The following is a 16,660-nucleotide window of genomic DNA, read 5'->3' on the forward strand; positions in this document are numbered from 1 at the left end:
TTTCTGTGGGCCATCATCCTAATGGCATCGTACCTCATCACTAATACTACAAAATGAAACGTGTGCATTTGGCTCAGGTGACATTATAAGCTTTCACTGGTTAAGCTCTGTTTTTGCAGATGCAGCTTAGTAAAAGTGACACCACAAGGCTGTACTCTGAAATCGCTTTCGTTCTCTCGGGTTGGCAAAACCTCACGGTGCAAAATTAAAATCTTTTCCACGTCGCTGTTTTTCGGCTAAATAAGCACGAGGTAAAATTTCTCACAAACCGCCCTTCCTCACTTTAATTGGGTGCGCATGGGTATTCAGTTTGGTTTTTTTCTCTTTTTTCAAGAGAAGTAAAATCACAATCCATTTCAAATGATTATCACAAAAAGAAACAAGGGGAAAAAACACATACAAATATTTTTGATGGTTGTCTTGACTGCACTGTGTGTGTCTGTGTGTGTGTGTGTGTGTGTGTGTATGTGTGTTTTAAATGAGCCCTTAAGACTCAGAGAAAAGCAAAGGAACCCATTAGACTTAACTGCAGGAGGAGTTATTATCTTGGTCTAGGGATTTGGGATGACAGCTGTTTTCACACCGGTGTAAAGTGTCATCGTAATGGCAAAAATCCTGCACCACACCCTGCCCATCATCAGTCTGAGGATGAATCATCTCATTTTCATGCAGACAGTCTGATACATGGATAAAGAGCAATGAAGCATCCAAACTGACATCATCCAGATTTACTAATACGGCACGTGATAAACAATAGAGACACGAACAATTGAGCAATGAACTCAAAGTCATCCTGCACAAACAGCTAAGCTGGCACCAGGTGGGGCCTCGGGGGTGCGAGAGCATAACGAGGAGAAGAAGGGATCAGTCAAACACAGCGGGCTGGTATGAAATATGAACGAGGAGGAATGGCTCTGCGTTTGATCCTCCACTTCAGGCTGCCGCTGTCGTGTTGTAATTAAGGTAACAAATGATACTGACAGTCGTCTGTTAGAGCCGTATGTTTGGCTGTGTGACTGAAGCATCTCGGTGAAGCAAGCCTATCGCTGACTGTTCCTGGTGAATTTTTTTAAGACTCCTGGATGCCTGCTATATTATCATGTAGATGTAAGAGGATTAGCTTAACCAAAGAGTTACAGCTGTTCAGACGAATACAGGCATGCCTTTCTGACAGCTCATGCAACTGTAAAAAAAAAACAAAGAAGAAGAAAAAAAGTGGGCCTGTCTACTGAAAATATCCCACTGTTTTCGTAAGGCTACCCCTGCTGAAGTTAGGACTAAAAGTAAAGGTTCCAGGAAGACCACAGGAGGGGGCCTTCAGGTCCACTGAAGGCTTTTGGCTTTGAGTTGTGCGATAGCTTGTGTTGTACTGAAATGCTTCACCGGTTTCCCCGTACAGAAGTTCAGAGGTTTGGAGGTTGCTTTGAATACCTAGGAAAAAAAATATTCTCAGTTGAATCGTCTTTCCAGCACTCGCACGTCAGCTGTTCTTTCATCCAAATCCAGCAATGTCACTGCAGCTCTGTACAGCAACAGGTAAAAAGAGGCACTGCTCCCTCATCGGCCCATTTTGAAGCCCGCTGTGAATAATTGCCGGTGGAACGCGACAGACTTGCAACTCATAATGACTATAGGCTCCATTGCACAGAGTTATAAGATCAAACAGTCTAACGATTAATTTCCTTCCACCAGATTTCACATTCTTCATATTTGGAGAGAAATTTGATTCTAATAACTGGCATGATTTAATTATTACATTTGGAAGCGTTCATTCCTCATCCCTCTGTCGTGGCTCTGCCAGAAATCTGGTTTGGTCCCTGTGTTTCTGTCTCTCTTGCATTCTCCCTTCTGTTTCTGTGGGTGTTTCTGTGTATCTCTGTGTGTTTGCGTTTCCCTGGCCATGGCCACTCCTTTCCCTGCCCGAGGTCCCTGTGGCCGCCACACCTGCACGTCCTCTTTCAGTCAGCTTCAGCGGCACACCAACCCCTCGGTACTCCTCCGAGGCAGATCGCACGGTCACCTCCGCTGAACCTCCTGTGTGTGCCAAATCGCCTGTCTGCTCACTGTCATCTGCTTGTCTGCAGACAGATGACCACCAAACCATTCTCTTCGCCCACCTCCCTGCTCAATCACTGCCTCGCTGCTCAATGCATTACTCTCCAGCTCGCCATTTAAAGACTACTCACTCCTCAGCCTCTACTCAGTCCACCATCTCTCAGTCAATAAATCTTTTAGACGTTTTCCCTTTGACTTTGTGCTGCTTTTGGGTCCGAGTGATTGGTAAATCATAGCACCCTTTTTTGTTTAAAAGGAACCCCCCCCCCCCCATCCTGGCAGTAAGACGGGATACATGCACTGGAGTGTTTGTACATCTGCGAATCAGGGTTGCAAACCATGAATCACTTTAATGATTAAAGAGAGAGTTTATTCACAGAGTCGGTTTCTTAATTAGGAGGAAATTTCAAATTCTAACTTTGAAGTAAGCAACTTAATTTTGTTGTTTTTTTCCCCCCTCTTCTCTCTCCCCGCATCTATCCATCTGTCAGGCATCTGGCTTCTTCAAGAGTCCAACTGTGCATTCTTACACCAGCTTGTGGGTATATGCATTGCGTGCCTTGGTACATGAAGTAGACATGATGACTGATAGGAGGATAACAGAATCATGTGGATGTTAGTAACCTGATGGCTGTAAGACTTCACCGTTTTGTCAGCTCGAATCCTGTTTAAGGTCTTTGATGGATGTTCTCTCATCCTTCTGCCTGATTCTGTTTGTCACTTGTAGTTATAATGCATCAGGCACTGGGCTCGGGTCAGATAGAATAACAATGTTCTGTATTTCAGGAACCGAATAAGTGGTTTGAGATAAAATGTAATTTAAACCACTTAACTTCTTTCAGTAACTCTTATTAAGCTCTACAAAGGTGATATGTTTTGATTCTGCTCAAAGCTGGGATATCTTAGGGAAAATGGGATTTACACAAGCACAAACAAAAGTTCAGTGGGTTGCTTGGTTGCACAGCAGGAGTTTGTAATGACCTGCCCATTGGCAAGTCAGTAAGCTTAAAAGCTTTCTGGCGGCGATAGTTAATTTGTGGCTGCATAATAAGAAATAAATTCAGAGTTCATGAAGCGAACGAGCTCAGGTAATAAATAAACGTGGCATTTGCGAGTTTCTAATCCAAAGAGGTTAAGCAATCACAGGGATATAGCATCACAGCGGCCTTACACGCAATCTGAATGTCTACCTACACACAGTCAGGCACTGCAGCATATCATGCGATCAAAAGAAGGGATCCTCGTGATTGTGTGCTTTTCTAAAGAGAAAATGGTTCCCCCGATGAGTGAAGGCAGGGTGGGGAAGCAACCAGCAAATAAGAGCCAGAGCAAGTCTGTGCAAATACATCTGAGTGGAGCTTGTGTAAGCAGCTGTAAATGGAGAATGAGTGCCCTCCTCTGGCCGGACTGTTATTTTCTTCACCTGTGGAACTGGGGTGGGAGTCCAACTATTAACAGGAACAAGCAAACAAAGGAAAAAAAGAAGGCTGCTGAGTCCATTTTCAGAAAGCATTTTTTAAATTAATTTTTATTATTTTATAGCTAATTTACAACAAGCGCTTCACTGAACTGGAACATTTTATTTTGCTTGATACTGTCATTGTTAAATATATTTTTCTGCATCAGCTGACTCTGTTGTAACTTTGTAATCAGTCTTTTCTGTAAAAATTCATATACTTTATAAGGAATATCACACTATGATAAGGATGGCTGAGAGAGATATTAAGAAATACACTGAACCCTCAAATAAAGAAACCCAAAACATATTGTTCAATTCATGGATGTGTCGCGGTGTGTCGTAGTTTCCGTGAGTTCTCTCTATGTGTAAATGTTAAATGCATGTGTGTGGATGTGCTGATATCTCCTTGCGTGTGTCGTTTCTGTGTTTGAGCAGTTAGAAACTGGGCTGTGGCTCTGATGGATGCTGCACTTGCACCAATTCAGCAGTGTGAACGGCTAAAACCTAAACCCACACGGCACTCCAACAACATATTTACAGCATTTCTGGCCAAGACCCGAGAGTTCTCTCAATGTGAAAAAATACAAAAATATACAGACAGGTGATGCAACTGGTGACAGTTCTGAATAAATCATACATATATATATATATATATATATATATATATATATATATATATATATATGTATTTATTTCAAACAGAAATTGATAGTCGTCATTCACAAGCTTCAGCTATTCCAAACCGAGCCAACAGAAGCATGTGAGCATAAAGTAAACAAATATAAATATGAATGGTCACTTCCATCGATACTTCCACCTTTACTCTTTTAATTCAGAACAAATCATAAGTAAATACAAAACACATGCTCTTAAAATCTTGACATGGGGTCCTCCTGCTTTCGCTCGCCATCTTTATCCCGCCGATACCTGTAGCATATAATGCCGTCAGTGCAAACTTTATACAGTTTAAATCTTAGACCCATAAAACCATCTTCATTGCATAACATCATAGCAGTATTGCACTACATCTTCGCGTGCGTGTCTCGCTCTCTCACTCACACACACACACACACACACATTACAACCATAAGGATGGATGTTCTCATATAGCATCGCTTCTATTTTATACACGACACGCGCTTTCTTGCCACTCTCGCACACAAGCGGCAAACACATACCCACACAGTCACACAGACGCACGCAGCTGCATTGCACACGTGTTTCAGTTTGTCTTCAGCGCGTACGAGAACACGTCGTGTGTTCTCGGTTCTAGTGTGAGGTCTGCTTTACGTTGACTTCAATGGTTCAGTTAGTTGTGTGTAGCTTTCTGCTGCGCTTTGCAACATGAAAAATGGGATTGTGTGTAAATTCAAAAACCAAACTGCAATATTACCCCCCGCCCCCCCCCCCCAAAAAAAAAAAAAAATCAATGGAATATTATTTGGAAATGTTAATTTTTTTTACAGACTTAATCCCGTTAGAAATTGTCATAAAAAAGATATATATGCATATATATATATTTATATATATAGGCTATTTATTTGTTAGACATGACTTAGCTTTAATTTGTGTGGACACAGGAAGGAGAAAGAAGCAGGGAAAACTGGAAGAGAGAGAACGGATAAAAGGACATATTCCTCCCACACAGAGGAGTCCCCGCACATGAACGAGCACCACCGTGCACACGCAGACACACACACTTACACACACATACGCCATGGCTTTTAACTGCGACCACTGGAGACGGTGTGTACGTCTGCGGCAGGGGAAGGGGGGTATCTTTTGGAAGAATGACCGATGAGTTTGCTGTGGTGCGATGAAGCTAAGAGCTCTGCTGTTTGTGCCTAGAGAGATAACATTCATCCTGGATGCTGACTAGCAGGTCAGAACAGCCAATCCGCCTGTAGAGGTGTGCTAGGTTACAGCTGAGTTTACGACCCTACGATTGTGTGTCTGTGTGTGTGTGCGGTTGTGTGTGTGTGTGCCGCTGTAAGGGAGTGAGGGTGTGTGTGTGTGGGTGCATGAGTGTGTTTGTGTGCATAAGAGAGTTGAGGCTAAACTACACGCCAGAGCATCTAGTATGCTCAGCACTGGCCTCTCATGACCATAATCACATGATCATGTCTCTCTTCTCTTCTTGAGACATGCTAAAAAAAACAAACTCCTTCACTTTTTTCTCCTTCCTTTAGATTATTATCACGATTTTCTTCCTTTGTTTTTCTCTTCTCTCTCCGTTGTCTTTGAGGATGCATGCAGAAATTCAGCGTATGAGGTTTTTAGCAATATAATTATTTGAACTGCCTTTAAATAATGCCTTGCAATATTCAACATGGGGTGACCCGAACAAACGTCAGTCTTGGCCTCTGAGGTGTTATTCTGAGTTCACACCCAGAACCAAGATGAGAATCACAAAAAGAAAAAAAAAAGAAAAGAAAAAAAAAGCGGGTCTTTGCTGAGAAAGGACTCCTGGTCACGTGGGACTCAGCTGGATCTGGGCCCCTGTTCTCGGTCTTCCCCGTTCCTGTCCTGAAACAAGGCAGAGGTGGCAGGACGAGGAGGACAGAAAGCCAGGAGGTGATATAAAAAGAGTGGCCACTGTCTTTTGTTGTTTGTTTTTAAAGTGAGGGGGGACCTCCATCTGAGACATCGGTGCACTGAGGTGTTCAATGTCGGCATGAGACTCGAGATGGCTCTGTAGGTGAGGCGATAGCACCTCAGGGTCCATCTCTGCAAGGTCATCCTTTATTTTCTTTCGAGCCCTGCTCAGAATTAATGTCTCATGTCCACATACATCTAGACTGCTGTGTTGAGCTCCAGGTGACGTGGGCTGCAGTTCACACCCAGCATCAAAATGCAACTGAAATCCGCCTGAAATAGTCACTTCATTTGCTCCCTATCTGGTGGGAAAGTGCACCTGTATCCAAACACAGGTTAAACACATTACATATACACAAGTTATTATCTGTGATTTGGATATTTGCATCCCCCCCCACCCCCACCAGCACCCAGTTTAGGGTGCAGTCACAGCTGCATCTAGAGCTGTCCACTCATGTATCCGAGATGCATTTTAATGCAAAGTGTGAACTGGGTTGGCTTCATTATAGTGGGATACTGGTTTAGTCTTTTCTCTCAGTCTCTTTATACATCGCTGCATTTACATCTGTGTCAGAGTCTCTCTCCTTTTTATTTTTTATTTTTTGGTATCGTTCTTTGCCTCGCGGTGTCGCTGTGTTTTGTCTTAGTATGCGTTTATCTCTCTGTGTCATTCTCAGTGATTGCCTAAGCACTGACTTTGCTGGAGGACAGACAGGCAGGCAGGCGAGGCTGGCTTGGCTGTGAGGGTGAAGGGTGGCGGTCGATCGGTGGTTGTGAGGGAGGGGTGGTCGAGCGGGTGTAGCATCACAGCCTCTCCCGAGTGGGGATCCAGATGTAAGGCCCTGATTGCTCCTCAATCACTGTCTTTACTTTGTGATAGACCTCTTCAAAGCTGTCCCCTTCCACGACAGCTGCAGCGGGACATAGCATGTGCGACAGAAGGAGAGAAAAGAAAAGAACAAATAGAACGAGGTATGGGTTAAAGAAAAAAATGACACAGGCAGCAGGAAATTAAGAGAAAAGAGCAAAGACAGGAGATGAAATTGAAACATTGGTTGGGTGGTGGCGTGGGGATAAAGAGAAACAGGGGAAATGACAATTTAAGATATAATCAATTATGAATATAGTTTTACAATCTGTGTACGACATCAAAGAAGAGGCGCATTTACATCAGCTAAGTAGTTCTACACAGTTTCCCACGTGCTTTGAGTGGTTGATGAAATGTCACAACCCCCCACTGTTCATGATTTGTTAGAAACTGTAGACAGTGTTGAATTTGCTGTGAAACCTCGCATTCATATTCTGCCAACTGCTGAGATTTGCCCTAAATGCATCGCTTAAATGTTAAAATGCCCTGAGTCCTCCCAAAAGGCATTCCTTTTCTTATTCAGATTGTTCAGTCGTGCCAGTACAAACGGGAGCGCGGAGCCCGGTCACTGGCATTTGTTGGCATTAAACAAAAAAAATCTACGAGAGCTACAAGAGGAAGTTTGATCACCTTCTAAAGTGTGCGTACGAGCGCCAGCAAAACACGGTCAGCCTGTTGTTTCTAGAATCTTGTAATGATAAAAGAGATGATTTTTTTCCATATCAAATAGATTATGAGTAATCCTACATTTGAGTGCAAACACAGACGCATAAAATCCTGTTTTTCCATCTGGTTCTGCCAAAACCTAAATGTGAATCCCTCTGCTAAGAATACAGTGATAGACAGTGCATTGAAAAAAGCTTACTTTTTTGTTGACTTTACATTTAAAATGTCCATGTAATTAAGTGCAATCTAAAACCAAACCTCGTGCACATGTGATTGCTGCATGCTCTTACCAGTAAAACACTCTAGGAAGTCTTGTTCTAGTTTGAGGGCTCGGTCCATTCCTTTCCTGGCCTGCTCCTCTGTCAGGCGAGTGTTGATTTCTCTGTTAATCAAATCAAACAAATATAAAATCACACCTGCTTTCAAGCTGTAAAGAATAATCATTGTCAGAATTTTTTTTCTAAATGCATATAGAAGATTTGAGCTCATACAGGACATTCTCCAGCGACTTGGGCCGCACAAAGATGGCAATTGGGTGAAGCTGAGCTGCTTGTAGTCTGCGCACAGCGTTGGCTGAGACATCCAGGATGCAGTGTTTCCCCTGCTGCTCATGCATGCAAGCAAGAACAGAAATGATAAGTAAATACAAAAACAGAATGTTATTTTACTAATGAATATTGTAGGTTAATTGAGCTTAAACGAGCTTATTACTTAAACGGAGCATTGCTGTTATAAAACACAAAGTGTTTTTAGTGCAAACGGATTCATCATACTTAAAGGGGTAAGAGTTTTTTTCCCCATGTCTTTTAGTATTATTTATCTACAGTGTTTTGCGTCAGTTGACCAGTTTTGAAGAGATATCTGCCATTAGATATCTTAAGTATTTGCCTTGTGGTGCTTCAAGCTCCTAAAAACTGTGATTTTGTGGTTTCTGAAAGAAGCGTTACTACTGATGTTTCACCACACAGCCCAAGTGCTATTTAGTATATTATACATGATAGAAGGTCGAGTCTGCACATATCTACTCAAACCCAAACCCATTTAGATGAATAAAAAGCAGGTATAGAGGTAAAATATGTAAATATATTTGGGGGTAAACTGTTCCTTTAAGTAATGTCCTTGTGCCTGACTTCATACTCTGGGTACTAAAAGCCGTGGTTTTTATGGCATTATTTTTCAATATCTCAATGAATCTGGAGGTAATGATCCCATTTTACAAAACCCATTATCCAACACGCTGCTGCACACCTGCTCAGCCACCTCACGGACACTCTGGACACTCGTGCCGTACAGGTGACTGTTGTACTGTCCGGCCTCAATGAACCGATGGCTCTGGATGTCCTTCTCCATCTGTTCCCTGGAGGACACAAAGTGATAGTCTCGCCCGTCCACCTCATACTCCCTCTTGGGCCGCGTGGTGTCTGTCAAATGAAGAACAGAAAGCGCACCTCATTTTGAATCTCAGCATCACCTCTGTCTGATGCACTGCGCACACATCGCTTTAATATTGTCGCATTGTGCAGCGGTGGCAGCAAGTGAAAACTGGCGAACACATCTGTCTCCGAGACTGACAGCGTAATCACTTACGTGGGACACAAGATCCAAACTTATCGGGGAACTCAGACAACAGGTCATCATTTATCCTGTCCTTCACAGGACCCAGAATGATGATGGGCCTTGCATAATGTACTTATCATAAAGAGAATGAAAGGATAAAGAGAGAGCGGGATCATTCACAAAAGAGAAAATCAAAACAATGAACATTCGTATAAAAGCCTGAAAGTACAGACTTCACCTTACCTTCCACTTGGGTAACTGTCTCATAATTGTGTGAGGCTTTATCTCTCCCTGGTGAGAGAACACAGAAGCGTTTGGTTTCTTTTTGCCTTCTTACAAATGACACGTTTGCATCGACATGCGCGTGTTTGTACTTATATGCAGGGCAGATGATGTATCTTCAAAGGTGGCAGCAAATGTATGAGATATCATTATTGGCAAGGTGTTAAAGGCGTGACTGTTTGACGTAATGTGTGCTTTGGATTATAGCCTTCTGGGAAATACTGAAGGAGAAGTCTTAGATTCATATCTGGCAGTCAATGATCTGCTCAAATAATAGTGGAGAGGCATTTAGAGATATCAGCAATGCCAAGAGTAGAGCAAAGGTGATGATAACACTGCTTTGTTCACACATTTGTTTTAGTTCCAGCTACTTGCACCTTTAATGCATATTACTAATCTCTTAATGGATGCAAAAGAGCATCCACCGAATTACCTTGTGTGCTCAAGCTGTCCCGACCAAGGTCCTGTAACAGAGACAAGAGCAGATATTTACCGATCAGGACACACTTTGAATGAACTCCCCTCCTTCAGAAAGCTATAATGAACAAACGTACCCTCTCTTTGGTGTTACAACGAGACCACTCTTTTCTTTCCACCCTGTAAGGAAGAAAAATGTGTGACAAAGGTGAGACAACCTGTCATTAGCACTGAGCTGCAGTGCTTTACTCTACATTTCAGTAAGTTTGCTACATATAAAGTGTCTGACCTGTGCTTGCTGGGGATGAAGCCAACCTCTTCAGCCTCATTCTGCGGGCTGACCTTACGGGCCTGCCACCACTCTTCATCTCCGCAGTCCAACACGTGCAGCACGTCTCCAAACTTGAACCCAAGTGCTTGACTGAGAAAGCCACAGTCGGCAGTTTTATCATAGTCAAAAAGAGCCCTGGAAGGAAAAAGAGGATTTCAATTAGGCATTTCATAAAAAGCCTTTAAATATCTTTTTTTTTTAAAAGCCACTGATATTCCAAAAACTGCGCTTTTAGTATATTTTAATGTGCATCGTGATAACAGAAACATCCGTACAGTTGGAAACGTTACATTGTAAGAGATGTGTACTAAAAAAATAATTTTTGAATTTTAACAAGTGTGCTGACTAAATGGAGAGAGAGGACCAGAAACATGCTTGACATTTTCATAAAGACAAAGCGGATAGGAATAAAACATTGGGGGTACGCTGCTATACTGGCATTTTTAAAAATAATTGTTTTTAGCCACCTGTGGCTAGCACTGAGTGCCCCGCACGACTTCAGTTATTCAGAAAAGAAGAATTTGTATGAAATATTGGATTTAGCCTAATTATGAGCTTTAAAAGCATGACTGACAGCGTCTGCTTTCCATGTGCCAGTGGACGTATAACACACTGTGTGAAATGTAACCATGAACTGCTTCTCTTTCCAGGATTTTTTTCGGTCAAGCAAAGCATACCTTGAATACCAGCGACTAGTCCTCTCACCCACACTTCTTATAAAGACCAGTGTGTATTCTGTGCAGTGTGATGTGGTGTTTGGATGTTTGCTTGTTGGTTTTTGGCTTAAAGTATTTCTGCAACCTGCAGTGATTTTGAAGATAATTTGCACCACAAGTACTCTTTAGTTTGTCTTTAATAAACATAGCTAATAAGTTGGTTGGTGTAAATCTTTAAATGGAACATTTCAGAGTAAATTCAATGTGGGTCGGTTGCTGTGTGGCTGTAGAGCTTAGTTTCCATGGATTAATCGTGACATTTTTATTTAACTGCGCAGAAAATAAAGAGCGTTTCAGTAACGTTGTGTTGACTGCTCTAAATGATTACCTTCAGTAAACACGTGAGCCTGTTGTATACACAGTAAACACAGTAATGCAATGGTGTCCTGCTGGTACTCCCTGTAAATCTAATATTGGCGGTGAATACATCAAATGGTAGCTAAATGCATATAAAGGCCCAGGAAACAATAATAAACACTCTAATGCTGTTGACTGAGACATATTTGCAGACAGATACTTTACATTTTTCCTCTTTATTCTTTTTCCTCTTAAGGCTTGTAGTTTTTGTGATTTTTGTATGTCTAGTGATCGCCTTGTCATTTTATTTCTCTATTCTTACTTCATATTGTGTGCCTTTGAAGCCTGACTATACATTGCCTTTGATAACGCTTCTACTTCTACTCTTGCGGCTATAGATCCTATTCTGACTTTCAAAACTCAACACTTCAACTGAACGAGGCTTTGCAAATGTTTCTTTGCAGACACATTTGGCAGCATAATGGCGTTCAAGTGGAAGGACGGCTGAGTTCAAATAATGACATTTTCTTTAGTTAAATATGCTTGACATATTTTTGGCTTTGTGCAGGTAGATTTTTAGCTCTCTGACTCAAAATACTTTAAACAACATTAAATGGAACTAAATCTGCATTATTTGAAGTATTTGAAACATCCATACTATGCTGCAATATAACCACTCTTATTAATGATAAAAAGCTGTGGATTTCTGCTATGCTGCAGTCAAACGATGCATTAACCCAAAAACCGTATCCTCGAGCCACTTTGATCTCATCCTATAAGGCTAATATCAAAGGTAGTTCTTCTGCTTTTAGTGTGAGACCTGATGTAGAAGCCTCTCTTTGGATTACTCCTTAGGGTTGTCGTCCCAGAGCCCATGCTGCTGTTCATCAGCTGTTCCCTCAAGTCATGGATCTTAGCCTCGAAACGACTGTACTCTGCAACAGAGAAACACAAACATATAAGATTCCATATTTTACTCTCAGACACCTAAAATGTTTGCTTCAATAAAAATAAAGATCTTTCTCTTTTCCATGTCTAGTCCTTCAGTGGCTGAAGCGTGGATAAATGGATTTAGCTGCAGATGTTTGATCTCTTTGTTTCAAAAAGAATCTAAATGAGAAATTACTAAGTCATTGTTTTGTTCTTTGCCCATCGCCTACATTTCCACCTTATTTAAAAAGTAGTCCTACCATTGCATTTAGTCATTTTCTTCAAAAAGAGATTTTGAAGCTTATTTTAAAGGCCAATTTTTAGACTCATTGCTCAAACAAGTTTTGCAACGTATAAAGTTCTTTGTGAGAAGGTCTCTCAGTGGTTTTACCATCGGGTCGGTACTGTGCGATGATGGTAACTGTCTGGCCAGCGTTCTTCAGTGCTGCAGCTGCCTGTTCGTGTGTGGCCATACGCAGGTCCACGCCGTTTACCTGTCACACACACACCATGACTGTTAACACCTGACGACCCAGTGCTGCTAAGGATTACATGACTACTTGATAACATGAAGAAAACTGTCATTACACTGAGGATCTGATCCCCTTTGTGCAGCTCTCCGCTGAGATCAGCTGGACCGCCTGCCAGGATGAAGGAGATAAAGATCCCCTCGCCGTCCTCTCCTCCGACGATGTTAAATCCCAAACCTGTGGAGCCTCGGTGGATCAAAACTCGACGAGGCTCTCTGAAAAATCGATGAAGGAGACAAAATAAGTTTTATAGGGCTAAAATGCCCCCATAATAATAATAAATAAACAAGATAAAACTGCAGTTCAAGGATCATTGCTCACCTGGGAATATCATCATCTCCCATCATGCCGTGTAGAACAGGAGAAAATCGACTCGGTGAGGTGGGAGTGAGGGCTTGCGGGTAATCAGATCCGAGATAGTTTGGGTGGCTAAGTTCAGTATCCATATGGGAATATGCTGGAAAAATAAGCACAAAACCAAATGAGGTGTAACATACCAAGCACATGGATTTTATTGTACTTCAATTTTCATGCACTTTTTTCTTGGTTTCAGGTCACAGGTTGCACTGCAACTTAAGAAAACACCAGAAAAATAGAAAAGGAAATACTACGGAAGTAGCGGAAAACAAATCTGTGTTTTGGGGGGAAAAATAACAAGACAAAAGTGACAGAAACCAAAACACGCTGAGACACGCTCAAAATAAACAGAAGATTCATCAGTGTAGTACAAGAGAAAAGGGGAAAGTAACGTGTTTTAATACTGTACATACATGTTTGCTATTAGACTTTTACTGTTAGCTTGCTATTCCATTAAGTTTCTGTCTCCCAAAATCACATCTGCTGTGTTTTGTGAAACTTTTTTCTGGTGAAATTTGTGTTTTGTATTTTTGTAGCTCTCACTTTGTAGAGAAAACTGGTAGAAACTGGTTCTGAACTGAGCTTTTACTATTCATAGAAATCCCACAGTCATCTCTAGCACTTAATAAGACTTTTTCTCCCTCTGTTCTATTTTTGACAGCTGTTCCAAACACAAAAAGAGCAGGTCTTGTTTTTAATAGCTCAAAGTTCTCTTTAATACGGGGTGAGGAAATTTGGGCAGAAGGATGGAGGCTTACTGCTGGTGAGGTCAGGAGGGTTGTACGAGTTGGTCAGGAACAGGTTGTTGGGCTTGGCCACCCTGAGGTACACCACCTCGGCTGTGTTCTTCAGAGCCCCCACCGCATCCTCGTGCATCACATCCTCCAGACACACGTTGTTCACCTGATTGTTCGCAACAAACAAGGAAACACAGGTAAGGTAACAAAGTGCAAATAAGAAGGCTGTCACCCCTGTGACTTCATTATGTGTGATCCAGCAGCACTCATGGATTAGATTTAACAGAGACATTTAGCAGCTAGATTCCAGTAATGAAAGCAAAATTATAGTTTAGTCCGTGGAAAGTTAATACATGTTAGGGAAAGATGTTAATAACATTAATTTTTAATGGTAGAACAATAAGTTTTAAGAGATTTATTGTAACACAGACCAGTTTGAATAATACGCTAAGTGAAGTTGCTCCATGAGAGAATCTCTCTTTGTCTAAAAGCGGGAGTCACATTCATTTCCATCCATGGGCTATATTCAGCCCCATGAGATATCAAGTGTGCCAGGCCAGTAAAACCACTTCCTAATAACTTAGAAGAAATATACACATCTAAAATTCTCCCTGTTTTTTACTGTAATAAGGTACAAGATACATTTGGAAAATGTTCATATTTTATGAAGCATCCAGGAGTCTGAACCTTTTGAGGTCCTCTCACCCTCAGCTGGTCTAGGTGGATCGCTGCCCATCCCTAAGCCTGGTTTCGCTAGAGGTTTCTTCCTGTTAAAAAGGGGTTTTTCCTTCCCACTGTTGTCAAGTGCTTGGGGCAACACAGGGTAGTCTGATTGTTGGGGTCTTTCTTCTACTATTTCTGGGCCTTTAACTTCCAATGTAAAGTGCCTCAGGGAGACTGTTGTTGTGATTTGGCGCTATATAAATACAACAGAATTGATTTAAATGCATATACATCGTAAGAAAAACAATATCCTCCAAATTCAGTCAGTCTACTGTTAGTATAACCAAACGCTTTGTCAAATGTGGAAAAATCGCATCAGTCACACTTAGCAAAGCGTTCCAGATGGGACCCTGTGGAGGGCTGGTTCTGGCTCACTGACCTCATGTTTGACACCTCTGATGCAGAAATTAGAGTATAAATCGCTAAACTCAAATTGGTTTAGACACCTTTAAAGTGGACGGGAAATGCAGGGAGAGAAATAGTTGGAATGACAAGTTCCAGCTGATTGAGAGTTAAATCAAAGAAACTGTGGCTGCGTGGTGTTAACTGTAGGTTACAGAGAGAACACATAATGTATTTTTTAACAAATTCACAGGGAACAAAAGGATGCTGCCACATCCCATTCTGAGTTAAAGCAACGGCTCAGACACCATTTAGTGGGAACAGCACCATTTTGAAGCTGGTGGTGTTGAGCTGTGTGTTCCCCAGCAGGTGGCAGTAATGCTGCTTAGAAATCACTCTGGCATTGTTGTAGTTAAGGCTCACTCCATCCTACACATCTGTTAACATATTAATGGCTGTAATGTCAAACCATGAAAACTGAGAGCTGTAATTTATCTTGGCTCTTGATACATCAGTGCCTCATATGTGCGCAATGTGTGAGTGTACATACGGGTGAACACGAATCCATGTATGAGAACACGTCCCTGCATGCTGGAAGCTATTATATGTGAGTGACTGACCGCTAAGATCTTGTCTCCAATCTGCAGACGCCCATCTTTATGAGCTGCTCCGCCTTCAATGATCTTAGTGACATAGATGCTGTTATCTCCTGGTATGTGCTGGTTCCCCACCCCTCCAGCAATGCTGAAACCTAATCCTGAGAAAAGGGGGAGCAGAGCGTGAGCAAAGGAGGTGCAGGTTAACACAGAGTAGATTTGCTAAATCCAGAGGGCACAGCTTAGCATCCGTAAGCCCACGCAAAAGCCTTGATGCTTTGCACCAGTCCTCGCTTGCACACACCTTTAGGCCCTTTGATGAGCTTGATTTCAGTGACTTTTTCCGCTGCTGGTTTTCTGCGGAGAACGTAGAGGCGGACGATAGCACCTGCCTCCTTAAGAGCCTCCACAGCTTGGCTATGTGTCACCTCCCTCACGTCCACATCATTCACAAATAGGATGCAGTCGTTCACACTAAGAAATGGAGAGAGACAGAGAGAGACTGTGGGCGCGAGAGGAAAAAATACCGCATGAGTTTTTGTTTTGGTGAAGAAGTTTGGGTGTAATCCTCCACCAGACGAGGTCAGGAACAGTCAATCTCCAGCTACAGCCGCGCTGGGGATCCAGTTTCACTGCAGACTTTTTTTTTTCTCCACTTCTCAGTGACTAAGATTAAAGAGGGTATAATCTCTTGCTCTATTGATTTAGCACCGGGGGAAAGCTGCAGTATAGCTTCTTTGTGTTAACCGCTCATAAAAAATGATGACGACTTGATAGGTAAAGCGAAAGTGACAGCCTGTGTGTATAGGAGAAGCTGATCTTCAGCGATGAAATTGCTATTTTCAGACACACACATTTTTTTCCCCCTCCAGGGCCGTGTTTTTGTGATTCCATTCATGTATTCAAAATGTATTTTATGGCCATGAAAATGATGATGCGTAAATAGGACTGAAATTATTCTTGCAGGCTGCCGGAGCTTTAACCACTGAAATACATCACTATAGTCAAATCCAAAGGGACCCAATCACAGCTGACATCTTCATGCAAATGATGTTACATCATCCGAGCTGCATATTATCTGCAAGGCTGCATGTAGGAAAGATTTAAAACATTTTTATCATGCAATGTTTTTTTCAGCCTCCACAGAGCATCTGTATATATTTATTGATGCACTGTGTTGATTTGAGCACAACCTTTATTAA

General features: G+C 42.0%; 1 protein-coding gene across 4 annotated transcripts in view; it reads right to left on the reverse strand.

The window, feature by feature from the left end:
* Positions 1-6,694: 6,694 nt before the first annotated feature.
* Positions 6,695-16,660, reverse strand: part of dlg4a (discs, large homolog 4a (Drosophila)) — a 60,585-nt gene continuing 50,619 nt past the window's right edge. For all 4 annotated transcript variants that reach the window (XM_085288885.1, XM_085288883.1, XM_085288882.1 and 1 more), the window contains 16 exons: positions 15,763-15,932; positions 15,483-15,619; positions 13,819-13,963; positions 13,025-13,160; positions 12,762-12,918; positions 12,565-12,667; positions 12,064-12,178; positions 10,189-10,365; positions 10,037-10,079; positions 9,916-9,946; positions 9,444-9,491; positions 9,231-9,332; positions 8,892-9,064; positions 8,135-8,247; positions 7,934-8,025; positions 6,695-7,020 (listed from right to left, as the gene is read on the reverse strand). In XM_085288885.1, coding sequence (XP_085145011.1) covers positions 6,914-7,020; positions 7,934-8,025; positions 8,135-8,247; positions 8,892-9,064; positions 9,231-9,332; positions 9,444-9,491; positions 9,916-9,946; positions 10,037-10,079; positions 10,189-10,365; positions 12,064-12,178; positions 12,565-12,667; positions 12,762-12,918; positions 13,025-13,160; positions 13,819-13,963; positions 15,483-15,619; positions 15,763-15,932 — 1,849 coding nt within the window. In that variant the 3' untranslated portion in view covers positions 6,695-6,913. The remainder of the gene's footprint in view (positions 7,021-7,933; positions 8,026-8,134; positions 8,248-8,891; positions 9,065-9,230; positions 9,333-9,443; positions 9,492-9,915; positions 9,947-10,036; positions 10,080-10,188; positions 10,366-12,063; positions 12,179-12,564; positions 12,668-12,761; positions 12,919-13,024; positions 13,161-13,818; positions 13,964-15,482; positions 15,620-15,762; positions 15,933-16,660) is intronic.

Source organism: Mchenga conophoros, linkage group LG10 (assembly GCF_057382185.1).
Source record: "Mchenga conophoros isolate Kocher_MC1m ecotype Shallow Benthic linkage group LG10, M_conophoros_male_GT1.1, whole genome shotgun sequence".
In the NCBI taxonomy this organism is placed as follows: Eukaryota; Metazoa; Chordata; class Actinopteri; order Cichliformes; family Cichlidae; genus Mchenga; species Mchenga conophoros.